We start from the raw sequence: 13,012 nt of genomic DNA, 5'->3' as shown, positions 1-13,012 counted from the left end.
TGCTAAGCAGAATGTGACTGCCTATGCGTGTGTGTGTGTCTGTGTGAATGTGAAGTCAGGGCTGCCAGGCTGTTCTCATGCATTTGGGAACCATCAGCTGTCAGGCTTTCTCCAGGTCTGAACATACAGGGGCAGACTTGGGCTTGGGGAACCCCTGAGCACGTGTCTGCATGAGTGTTTTGTAGCTTGAGAAGCAACAGAAAAGCTCTCCGTGCTAATTCTAATCTGCCGAAGAATGTGCATTCGGCCTTAAAGTGCCCTTCTGTGCCAAGACTTTCTTCCCAAGTGTAAATATTTTGCAGTGTGTGAAGCGTCACTAAGTGTTTCCTGAGAGAACTCAGATCTCTTGCATGGAGACAAGGCAAAAATCCCTGTCTCAGAGAATGAAGTCTGAAGTCGGGCATCCGTACAGAGAAGGAAACAGGCATAGAGTAGAGATGGATGCCACCAGCCCCGCTCCAGGACTCTACAGAGACCAACTGGTGGGACCATTCATCCAGCAACCTTCTGTCTTTAGGCCCTAATCTCTCTAAGGTTGAAATATTTAATAAAAGTTGCCTGTGCCTTCCCATTGCTTAGTAATCATTGAAATTGTTTCCCATGCCCCTGACAGTTTCTGCCGACTTGCGTACTTATTTGTGGCTCTCTAGGAGAACTTCAAGCAGGCTGTAGCAGCCAGTGCCTTGCTGGGTTTTAGCATCCAGGAAGGTGTAAACATTGACTAAGTAAGGAACTTATTTTTCTGGCCCTACTGTGTGCTGGGATCCTCATAGAAGTCTTCTTGTACCAACACCATATTATTGGTGCTTCAGTATAATTTTATCTTGATTTCACTTTATAACAAACCCATTAGCTCCATTTTCCAACTGAAGGAAGTTGACTTAGATGGTAAGTAGCTCATGGTGAGCAGTTCATGGTTCACACCGGGTCAGCAGGAACCTGCAGCTGACATTCAGGCATCCTCTAGGCCTCTGTTGTGTAGTCCCTGGGCGAGAGTGAAGGTGCAGCCTCCAGGAGCAGTGGCACAGTGATGCCCAGGGCCACGTGGGTCACATCTAAGGCTGAGAGAGGGTGTGTGTTCTTAGTTCTGGAAGGATGCACGCATGTACCTCTCCCACATGGTAAATAGAATTACTGTGCCCTGCTTTTACCCAAAGGGAAACCTAGACAGGGGAGTTTTAGTGTGCCCTGCTTCTTAAAGATAAGTGCGGAGACCAGGATGTATGGCTCACGTGAGACCCTGAAACCTGAATGGTAACCCCCGTGCCCTTCGCTCCAGAAGAGAGGAACCGAGGAAAGCAGTGAGAGCCTGATCAGAAGACCGAAGAGCAGCAAGTGAGGCAGTTTGAAGAGGGGACATTTGGCATGAGGGAGTGGCAGCTAGTAGAGGAAGATTAGTTCCTTAGCAGGGTTGGGGAGTGCTGGAGAACTGCCTGGGCTCCCGGAAGCCAAGGCGAGAATCCAGAAAGGCGGAAATCCAGGAAGAACCTCCTGGGAATGAGATTTAGGGAACTCCCTCCTGGGTGCCTGGACGGACTCTGGAAGCTTCCTGCAGGCTGTCAGGAAGCTGGCTGGCTGGCGGCTGTGTGCATGTGCCGAGTGCACACTCACTGATCAGAAAGTGTCATGGTTGCCTAGGGGAAGAATCCTGGTTCCTCCTGCCCATCCCTGCACTGTGCCCAGGTGATCTACTCCATAACCCTGTCTCCGGCTCTTGGTCAAGCCAGAGAAGAGGCTACCCGTGCATCCCATGTTTGGCTGAGCTATCTTCAACTGCAGGAGCTTCCAGTTTAAATCTGGAATCTCGGGCCTGGCACAATGGCGCAGTGGTTAAGGTCCTCGCCTTGCACACACTGGGATCCCATATGGGTGCCGGTTCTAATCCCAGCAGCCCCACTTCCCATCCAGCTCCCTGCTTGTGGGAAAGCAGTCGAGGATGGCCCAAAGCTTTGGGACCCTGCACCCATGTGGGAGACCTGGAGGAGCTCCTGGCTCCTGGCTTCGGATGGGCTCAGCAGCCATTGTGGCCACTTGGGGAGTGAACCATCGGACAGAAGATCTTCCTCTCTGTTTCTCCTCCTCTGTATATCCACCTTTGCAATAAAAATAAATAAATCTTTTTAAAAAAGGTTTTAAAAATAAATAAAGCTGGGCTCTCCGTGAAGTGCACACACCTGTCAATTCATACACTGTGCCCTTGTATGTCCAGCAGTCTAAGAATCCATGTCTACAACCATTCTCCAGGAGAGAGAGTGTGTGTGTGTGTGAGAGAGAGAGCGAGCGCCAGGAAAGTCGTGTAACTCCCAGAAGTAGTGAGCTGTAGTGTTCACTCCCCTGAGAAGGGTGCTGTTTCCCCAGAGGTCTGAGTGTCACAAGGAACGGGCTAGTGTGGTGCACGTGAAGGGAAGAGAACATCATCTTCAGGGTCCTCACCCCAAGCAAAGTCATCCTGAGCTTTGAAGGAAAGGGAGATTCCTCTTCAGCACAGGGCAGTGAAGGGAGATTCCTGGGGCATCTGGATCCGTGAGGGTCTGCTTCCCGTGCCTCTGGCTGGGGGCATCAAGGTTCACGAGGGTCCAGTTTCTATGACTAGCAAATATCGCATCCCAAGGATCAGAACTCCATCTCATCACAGTTCCTGAGCACTTGCAGACAGGTTAATTCTGCACCATTTTATCCTGGCCTCCTGTAAATATCACATCCCAAGGATCAGAACTCCGTCTCATCACAGTTCCTGAGCGCTTGCAGACATGTTAATTCTGCACCATTTTATCCTGGCCTCCTGTACAGTGGCACTTGGCCTTTGACTTTCAGCAGTTGGAGCTCTTGCTGTGAGGGATGCGCATTCTCTTAAGGTTGGCCTGGAACGAGCTCCTGCTGGAAGGACTTTGCTTCATTGAGCTCAGGGTGCCTAGGCCACTGCCCTAAAATGAGTCTCCAGCCCCTTCAGCCCCGAAGGGCCTTGCTTCAGTTTATATTTCAGAACCATTTGCTGTAGGTCTTGTCATAGGCTGACACCCACTCACTGGCACAGGTCTCTGCTGCCCGCGCAGACACAGGGCACAGCTATACCAATCCCCATACCCTCTTTGTGAAGGACTGTCCTTGGGACCGCTCCTTGCTTGAAAAGTGTCTAGTCTGGAGCCACAATCCCCCAGCAGTCATTTCAACAGAGGAAACCGAGTTTGATCCAGAGAGAGCAGCAGGTGTAGAGAGCCAATGCTCCTGGGGTGCAGGAAAAGACTCAGGGAGGGGATGTTCTTGGAACTGTCCTGGATGTTGATCTCATTACAGAGGGTACAGCTGTGGCCTGGGCAAGGCAGATAACTTCAAGAAAGGTGCTTTGGGTTAGCAAAGTTTGAGGACATTTGCTGGGGTATGAGGGAAACTCCCTGTTACGGTGCTGGGAAAATTCATTGACGGTCGGTCATACACCTCTGAGCCTTCTGTAGATACCTGGCAGGGAGGCCTTGGAGCTGCAAGACCCTCCTCTACTCTTCTGGAAGCATCCCTCCAGTGCCCACTACTGACCCAAACCTATCCTGCGCAGCTGGAAAAGGTGCAGTGGCAGAGCTCAGTGCCAGGGTCACTCAGGCAGGCCACAGAGATGACTGGCACAGCCTAGAAACTGAAACCATTTTGGTCATGTTGAAGGACTCCTTCTCTGGACCTACAGTGCAGTAATGCTTCCTGGAGAACAGCTTCACGGTGAATTAAATAGAAGAAAATGTCCTTCCCCTTTGCTCAGGTGTGATGTGCTGTGTTTGGGAACTGCTCTGCCCAGGGTGTACAGCAGCTTCCTTTAGTCTGTGCAGTTCAACAGGAGGAATAAAGCAGGCAAAAGCCATGGCTCTCGCTCATCTGGTAAAAGCGAAGGCAGTACAACTAAGTGTTTGCCCAGTGACTACAGTGTTGTCCGTAAGCTTTTGAAAATAGTGGTCATGAAATTTGATTTAAAAGAATCGTTAAGCAAGTTGTAATTCTTTGCCTCTCTTTTTAAGAATTCCGGCTCCTTCTTTTACAGTTGGTTTTAGTGAATATGCTTCAGTGCGTGCTAAGTGCCAGGCATTTTGGTGGGTGTGGGGAACAGCAGGAAGAACATGGCATGATCAGTAACTGCGGAAGTTCCTGGCTCTTGGGAGGGCTGGTGCACTGGCGCTCCATCAGCACAGAACACGCGATGATTCACAACTTGGAATGTGGTGAATGAACCTAGCTCAGTTTTCTCTCACCATGTTTTAGGTTGAGGGTTCCTTTGAAAACAGTCTCATTACTTCTCAATATATAGAAAGCGCTATTTCCAAGTGAGACAGCCCTCTCAGGCACATGGGGTTTTCCTGTTCATTTCTGTCATAACTGGCAGTGCAGTTATACAGAGAGAGGGAAAGATGGACAGGGAGAAATCTTGCATGTGCTGAGTCACTTGCCAAGGGGCCACAGTGGCCAGATCTTAGCCAGGCCATAGCCAGGTGCCAAAAGGTTCAGCCTTTTCTCCCTTGTGGATGGCAGGGGCCCCAGTGCTTGCACCATCTTCTGCCTCTTGCTAGACCATTAGCAGGGAGCTGGATCAGAAGTGGCATAGCTGGGACAAGAACCGGCAGCCATGTGGGATGCTGTCATCTCAGGTCATGGTGCTGCAAGGCCAGCTCAGGATACAGGGTTTCTACAAGAATGTATAAATCAGAAAATAAAGAACTTGATTATTTCCCAGTGATCGAGAGTGGAGTAGTTTCCAGTTATTGTTGAAATCACTGATGACACGCTGAGGTTTTCTCTCAGGCCATTTGACTTAGTAAGTATCTTGGGTGTTCTTTGCAAAATCTCATTCTTGTGTTTTGGAGAGTAAAGAAAGGTATCATTAGCAAAACTGACTTAAGAATGTACTACAAGTAATTTTTCTCAAACTCCAAATAACAAAAATTAAATCTAATGCACCAAGGAATAGTCTTAAAGTCATATGCTTTGGGGGGTTGCTCTTGTGGTTGAGCAGGTAAAGCCTGCCACATGGGCATTCCAAAGGGGCAGCAGACCTTGCGGATCCACCTGCAGATCCAGCTCCCCTTTAATAGCCTAGGAAGACCAGCAGAATATGGACCAAGTGTTTGGGTCCGTACACAATGATGCTCTTAGCTCCTTGTCTTGCCCTGTGTAGCCTGCTGTGTTGACAATCTGGCGATTGAACTATACAGGAAGATATGTCCCTGTATCACTCTCTCTTCGTAATTCTGCTTTCAAACAAATAAAAGACTGTTCTCACTGTCACGGTGTATTTTCCGTTAAAGGAACAGGGAAATCTTTTTTTTTTGTCCCCAGTTTAGCTACATTATTTAGAAGCATATAGGAAACTATGAATAGTGGGTTCATGTCACACTCTCCAAGATGTTGACCGCGTTGTGTAAATGTAGTGGAGCTTAATTATTAACGCATATGTGCCAATGATGACAATATGTGTGATCAGCTTTTAAGAGTGAAAGGAAGGTCCTGGCGTGGTAGCCTAATGGCTACACAGTCCTCACCTTACATCTGCCAGGATCCCATATATGCACCGGTTTGTGTCCCTGCTGCTCAACTTCCCATCCAGCTCCCTACTTGTGGTTTGAGAAAGCATCAGAGGATGACCCAAAGCCTTGGGACCCTGCACCCACGTGGGAGACCTGGAACAGGTTCCTGGGTGCTGGATCATCTCCAGATGTTGTGGCCACTTGGGGAGTGAACCAGTGGATGGAAGACTTTTCTTTCTCTTTTCCTTCTCTCTATAAATCTGATTTTCCAGTAAAAATAAATAAATCTTCTCTTTAAAAAATGAAAGGAAACCTTGTATTTTAAAAAATATGTATTTATACAAAAGACAGAATGACTGGAAAAGAAAGGGAGACAGCATTGTGGACTGCTGGCTCACTCCCCAGATGACTCCAAGGGCCAGGACGGGGCTAGGCTAGCCAGGAGCCCGGAACCCCATCTGCACCTCCTACATGGAGACAAGGCCCCAACCGCTTGAGCCATCTTCCATGGCTTTCACAGGCACTTTAGAAGACAGTCAGGTTGGAAACAAAGCAGTGAGGAGTCAAACTGCACTGTGACGTTAGAAGCCAGTGTCATTAGCGGTGGTTTAACCCACTGTGATATCAGAAGTCAGCGTCATTAGTGGTGGTTTAACCCACTGTGTTGTAATGCTGGCCCTATGTGTTTTAAGCTGGGATGCTGCCCACGGGGAGCAGGAGTGCTCAGAGCACTAGGATGTGGGTTCTTTGAAGGTGAAAGATGAGGCACAACTGTGGTAATGTGGGCAGCCCATTTGTGTTTATAGGTCACGCTTCCTCCCAGAGAACAGTTTCTAGAAAGAAAAACTAACCTGCAGCCACTGGCACGGGTTTGTCTTAAAACACCGTAGTGTGAACGTTGCTGCCAGAATATCCTGCAGCTCAGATGGTGCAAGCTGGACCAGAGAGGAGTCCACCCTTCAGGCCCTCTGAGGCTGTGGGCGCAACTGTTGCCATAGCAACAGGAGCCCAAGGCAACCATCTCAGCAGGTGGAGAACTGCCTCATTGATTCTTACAGGCTGAAAACACTTGAGGAACTGGAACTTGAGACAGGGACCGTTTGACCTGAGTTGTCCCACATGCAGCAAGGCAGAAGGAGTCTTTGGGGAGGGCTTTCTGTACCAAGGCAGAAAATTGCCTTGACCACCAGAGGCTGGAAAGGGGGCTGCAACAGCTCTGAATAAACACACCTGTGGAAATGCCCCGTACTGCCAGTTCATACTCCCTGTCTTCCATGTCTTAGCAACACCGCTGTTCCTCCCCAGCCTGGTCCAAACCTGCATGTGTCCTGTCATTCACTATGGCTTGTCTGCAGAGCACATGGCTTCATCTTTCATACATTCTTCAGACTCCTATGAAGATCCCCATGTATGTGTAAATTTAGTGAAATCTGTATGCTTCCCTCTTGTTAACCATCCTTGCATGAGTTGGGTTTCCAACCGAAGAGCCCAGGTGGGAACTAGAGTCCAGAGGTGACCGCCCTGCTCTTCTACAGAAACTGGATGGGATCAAGAGTCAGCTGACAGAGACTGGTTTAGCGGCCATTGATGGAATATTCTGGTCTAAACAATTGGGGTGGGAGGGGAAGTGGCAGGTGGCAAGGTGTGTTGCATGATGAATCAACGTTTAGAATCTCTGCTGGTTACTGAATATTTGTCTTCCAAATAATGCTGGTGTCCTCCGTAATTCTTCAGGATTGTGTGTGACAGAAACCACTTCTGGGTCTGTTCCCTACAAGTAAAGAGAGTCTTGTAACTTGTTTTCAATTTAGCTGTGCATTTCATGCTATTGTTTTTTCTTTTTTCTTTCTTATGCATAGGCTGGAGCCAACGTCCTTCTCCAGGATGTCAATGGAAACATCCCCTTAGATTACGCCGTGGAAGGGACTGAGTCCAGCTCTATCTTATTGACCTATCTGGACGAAAATGGTAGGTTGCAGCTTTATGAAACAGAAAGAGACGGGGATTATAAGTGTGTGTTCATTGTGTAGGCATGGTTACATCATTTCCAATTGGCGACCTTTCTTTAGATGGTGTCAGATAAGGTATTTTTCTGTTCAGCTTCTCGTTGTTCTTTCTGGACTGCATGACCAATTTTTCTCAAGGCAACACAAACGTAGAGGCATATAGAGCCTGTAATTAATAGGCCTGGGTTTGTGATTATATTCTGCCCTGCTCCAGGAGGGGAAGGGAAGTGAACCAGCACTGTTAAGCTAATGCGAGCAAGGTCCGATGCAGTGTCTACTCTCGCAAGCAGGTGTTCTTGGTAAGGGTCAGCGGATGAGGGCTCCGTCCCGAGGAGTGTGCGCCATGCACGGGACTTCCTTGGGTGACACAGGAGAGAGGCCACGGTCGAGAGGCCACGGTCGAGAGGCCACGGTCGAGAGGCCACGGTCGAGAGGCTAGCCTCACAAGATGAGCCCAAAGTGTATAATTCTGTGAGTAAGTACAGCTCTTAGAAAGCAGGGCAAAATTTGAATTCCTAAGCCTGATACAGAACCATGCTTGCCTTTTTTTTTTTTTTTTTGCCATTTAAGTATAAATAACAACAATGGAAATCCAGTCTGCTGGAGGTTGACCCCTGGTGGGGGAACCATCCAGACTTAAGGGCTCTCCCCTTCCTCCTCCTTGGATTTAAGTGGGGGGACAGTCTGATTTCCCTTTGTCACAGGTTGCCGAGGCAGGGCACCCCTCAGGTCTGCATGGTCTTCAGATCCTGTTAGCTCTGAGTTGACAGGGAAGATTCTGTTGCTTCTGCAGGAAGCAGAGCTTGCGATGAAGCAGATTTCCCTGCAGTAGAGGTAAAGCTTTGGTCTTTGCAGAAGCCCCCGTGTGACACACAGTGTGAGATTTGCACTGTCTGCGGCCACACCTGCAGTTAGCAGAGCTGCCGTGTTGCCTACGGTGTGGCCAGCAGTGCAGCCTGTGGTCTGGCCTAGGGAGGTTAGATCCCACAGGATGTGTCCCCATGTTCCTTCTGCAAATGCTGGGGACCGGGGAGCTTCAAATTCCATAGTCCTTTGGACTTGGGAAGGTCTGCATGCATGCTATTGACTCAGCATTCCAAATGCAGAAATTGAGAATCCAGATAACTCCACCCCCTAAACTCTTTAAGCATCAGGTACCATGTGAAACGTCTGATTCCAGAGCATTTCTGCTGAGTGCTGTGGAGGCTTCTAGAACAGCAAGAGGAGTGGAGACGTGACAGCTTTGCACATGCTGCTGAGGCTCTCACAGATGCTCACTCATCACAGACATGTCAGTGCATTACTGATGTAGTTCGGTATCCCCAAGTGGCCTGACAGTAAAATACAGCTCCCGCGGTGTGCAGTCCAAGAAGGAAAAGATGTCTGTCTGTGAAGACATCATCGCTTACCTGGTTTCAAGTCACTAAAACGTATTAGTATTTGCTGAATCGGTAGAATCATCCCCGAGATACTGATTCTGGATGGACAGCAGAAAATCGGTCACAGCAGTGGCTGTCACAGTCAGTTTGGGCAGCATAAGTTTGCTGGAACAAATTCAATTTAATATGTCTTGAATGTTTAATTCTGTTTTCCATGTGTCCCTGGTGTTGCCCTGGCTCTATCGGTGGATGCACCTGCGCTCGCTCACCCCAGTCTCAGCCTGGTCCTCATTTGTCACGCTCGCTCCTGCCTGTCTGCATCACTGGTTGGGTTCCCAGCAAGACTCGGATTGCATTGCTGTCTGGGTGCATCACTGGTGCACTCGGAGGGTCAGCAGCTGACACAGGGCGTGGTGGTGTCCCTGTGTGGTTCCCAGGTTCCCAGCCGAGACTTGTGTGTCTCGTGGCTTTTGGCGGTTCCACACCGTGTTCTCACAGGCAGTTGCATCGTGTGGGTTCTAATTGGAGTGTGTACCCGCTCTCACTTCAGGGTTCAGGTGGCAGGAGGTGGACTATCTAGCGAACAAGTTGGGTATGTGGAAAATTGTTGGTCAAGGGTCTCAGTTGTGCTGTCACCACTAACACACACTGTATTCCTCGCTCAGGGGTGTGACGTGGCTCATCCTGTGCTTCCCAGGCCCGTAAGTGGACTTGGCTCATCCTGGCAGAAGCAAAGGAGCTGTGCTGCAGGGAATGCCATTAATTAGGAAGGGAGCAGCGGGAAGAGGGAAGAGTTCAGGGTGGTCTCAGATGCAAAGATGAATATTCCCATCCTGGGAAAAGGCCACAGTCCTGTTCGGCTCTGCAGGCGTCACTGCCCGCCACCCTCTTCAAGCCGATCCTGGGGGAAAAAAGCAGCTGTTTTTATTCTGCTTGGCCACCTGTCTGCTGTTACTCAGCCCACTGACCTTAAGCTCCCGACCCCACCAATCTTTGGGAAGTGTTCCTACAGCGGTCAGCCTCGCGGTGCTTAGCATTCTCCCAGCCACCACTTCCCCATTCCCTTCTTGACGTCTCTCCATGCCGTTCTCTGGAAGACTGTCTTGCCACATTCTCTCCAGACTCCTTCTGTCTCCTGAACATCTACCTTCGGTGTCCTTCCTCACTCTGCTTGTGTTTCCACACCCCCTCGTGTAAGCCATCCCTGGGCTTGGCTGTGAGACTTTGGAGCTCCACTAACTTGCTGGTCAGTCACCTTGTGCCTGTGTTTGGGCCATGTGTCTGCTTCCAAGAATCCTCCTCTAGCTGAATGATGTTTTAAGCCCTTCTGCTCTGCTTCAGCAAATTTATTCAATATCTTGACTTGGATGTCATATAGTCTGAAACACAGTGTCCAGTATGGAACTTAGTACTGCCCTGTCACACTCCATGCGTGTGTCAAGTTTCACAATTACAGTGAGGAACCTTGCTAACTGAATATCACTTTTATTCTTCCCATTCCACTGCACCTGCTTCTCATCAAATCTTACAGCTCCTGCTTCCCTGAGCTGATGAGTCACCTCCAGGGGTGATCATATGGTCTTCTGTGTGGTTCGTGCTGTGAGTTCCTGCAGTCTCCTTTGGAAGGATTGACCTTTCCCGTTTGCCTTTCAGAGACCTCTGGCACTAAGCAGCCCCTCAAAGCCCCGAGCCTTCCCTCAGTTTAATGTTTATTCACCCTTCTCAGAACCATGGGAAAGGCATCCTGCTGTACTTAAAACAGCCTCAGGTTAAGGCTGGCACCAGAGCTTGAGGGAGAGAGACCAGATGAGGTTGGTCTGAGTATGTTGTTTATGTCTCTTTGCTGGAAGCATTTTTCTTTAATTGCTTTTGTCTTTTGCTTCCACGATCTCTCAGGAACACTAACCATGGAGACAAAGTTTGGGGTTCGCTACTATCCCGTGAGCTTATAGAACCTCGCGTAAAATTGGGCACGAGTCATATTTTAGTGAATTGCAGGTGCCCATTTAGCTTTATTTTCCTTTTGAAGTCCCGCAGGCTATTCTCTGTAAAACCAGTGATGATGCAGGAAGCTATGGTGTGGAAAGTATGATGAGTGCAGGGAGCAAGTGGAAGGGAGCAGTGTCCCCTAAGGAGGCCCAGAGGCTCAGACAAGTGACAGCTACTTCAAGCACTGGGTAAAGAGCTGCGCCCCCCTTGGGAGCCCATACCTGATGGGATTCTGGCATGGTGTGGTGCGAGCAGTGGAGGAGAGGTGGAGTGGTTCTTCCCAAATTCGGGGCAGGGAGAAGAGACAGGAGATGGAGTTGAGGCTGACTTGAGGCTGACTTTCAGGTTTTCAGACGTTTCTATGGAAGTCCCCAATGTAATCAGCCCATAAAAGTAGTGGACAATGTAATGACGTGTGACTGTCAGGCCAACCATTTTGTTTCTCAATTCATCAATTAAGAGAATAAATCTAAGCAAGCTCATGTGAAATTTACTTTCAGCATATAGTATGAAAATAAAAATGCATTTCTTTTTTGAATCTGATATGAGTCCTTCATACCCTATGAAATAGACAGAATGTGGGTTCTTATTACCTTGTTTGATTGATTGGGCAGCAGTTCAACTTTCCCGACAATGAAGACAAAGAATTGCTAAGAAATTGTGTTGTCCCACTGAGGTGTGCTTCTTTCTTGAAAGTGTGTTTCAGCTGATGTAGTGTTGGCTTTACATTGAGTTTCAAAATGATGGGACAGAGTGCCATCAGATTTTCCTAGTGTCTTCTCAATAAGAAGCAGAAACACTTTGTTCCTGTGATGGAGTGTGCTGTCAAGCCGAGTGCCGAGACTGTGGCCAGATCTTCGTGTTTTTGTCTGTGTTGTCCTCTGTAAGCCTGGATCTGCTTTCATCACTCAGCTTTGATTGTATACGTTAACTATCTCAAGGAAATGTCCACCTTCAACACACATGACAACATGATGAAATCTAGCAAAATAACGGGATTGTGGAGTAGAATCACCTTTGGGTTCTTTCACATGTAGAATTCAATTCTGACACCTGAAAAAAAGATAAATCACTGGTCCAACTCCGAATTCCTAAAAACAGGCTTTGGCCTGGGTGTCTCTGCATTTGGTCTCAAGTGGCTTCTTCTCCACAGGAGTGGACCTGACCTTGCTGTGTCAGTTGAAGCTGCAGAGACCGCTGAGCATGTTATCGGATGTCAAACAGTTCCTGTCCTCTGGAGGCAACGTCAATGAGAAGAGCGACGAGGGAGTGACACTGGTAAGCGAGCGTGTCTGACTTGGACACTGTTTAACAGGGAAGGTAGTTCAATTTCTAAAAAAATACAATTGGATATAATTCACCTTTAAGTATGGTTTCTTTCTTATCACTAAAGTGGTGAATTCATTGCACGAATTTTTGGGCAGTACACAAATATGCAAAGAACACAGTGCAAATACTCATGCCAGTCTTTTAAGAGAGCTAGTGTGTCCTGTGTTGATAGGATTTCTTCAAGCTTACTGTGAATGTGTGGTTTTTCTATACATTTCAATCATTTCTATGCTTTACTTTGTCAATATATATTTTAAGATATAGCCTACAGGGAATGCCTTTCGTTTTAGTTTTAAACAAAATAGAGATCTCTTGGGTGAGTTAATTCCTTGAAGGAAGCAAATTCTTGTCACTACTTTGTTGTTCTCAAGCTGCATGTAATCAAAATCAAATCAATTCAATTTGGGTTAATTTTTATAAGACATTTTACTCTACTGGTGTTTAAATTTACCTGTACTAGATAAATTAAATAATATTTAGTGAAGAAATTTCAGGATTTGGGAGCAGGAGCAGATGAAAATTGTAGTCAAATAGAAGAGCAGAAAGAAATATGAAATTCAGCAATGCAGGCTTCATAGACGTGATAGTGTTTCTAATTAGGTCTTTATCACTGGAACATTCCAAAGAGACTGAAGCATTTTAGATTAAGTGCAGGTTGGATGCCTTGACACCTCTAGGTGGAATTCTCTTCCTAAATGTTGATTTTGAAGGACAGAATTTAAAAGAATACAATATTTTTTTAAAATTGTAAAAATCAACACTATTACGTTTTATAATTATACTCCTCTAAATTTTGTCTTCCAAGATT

General features: G+C 47.6%; 1 protein-coding gene across 1 annotated transcript in view; it reads left to right on the top strand.

Moving 5' to 3' along the window:
- Positions 1 to 13,012, top strand: part of MYO16 (myosin XVI) — a 361,148-nt gene that overhangs the window by 54,946 nt on the left and 293,190 nt on the right. Inside the window, exons 4-5 of the mRNA XM_040991535.1 lie at positions 7,361 to 7,469; positions 12,029 to 12,153. Coding sequence (XP_040847469.1) covers positions 7,361 to 7,469; positions 12,029 to 12,153 — 234 coding nt within the window. The remainder of the gene's footprint in view (positions 1 to 7,360; positions 7,470 to 12,028; positions 12,154 to 13,012) is intronic.

The sequence above is a fragment of the Ochotona curzoniae genome, unplaced genomic scaffold (genome assembly GCF_017591425.1).
Source record: "Ochotona curzoniae isolate NIBS_2020 unplaced genomic scaffold, NIBS_Ocur_1.0 contig_64, whole genome shotgun sequence".
Lineage (NCBI taxonomy): Eukaryota > Metazoa > Chordata > Mammalia > Lagomorpha > Ochotonidae > Ochotona > Ochotona curzoniae.
The sequence above is the reverse complement of the archived record's forward strand: the minus strand, read 5'-3'. Positions and strand labels throughout refer to the sequence as shown.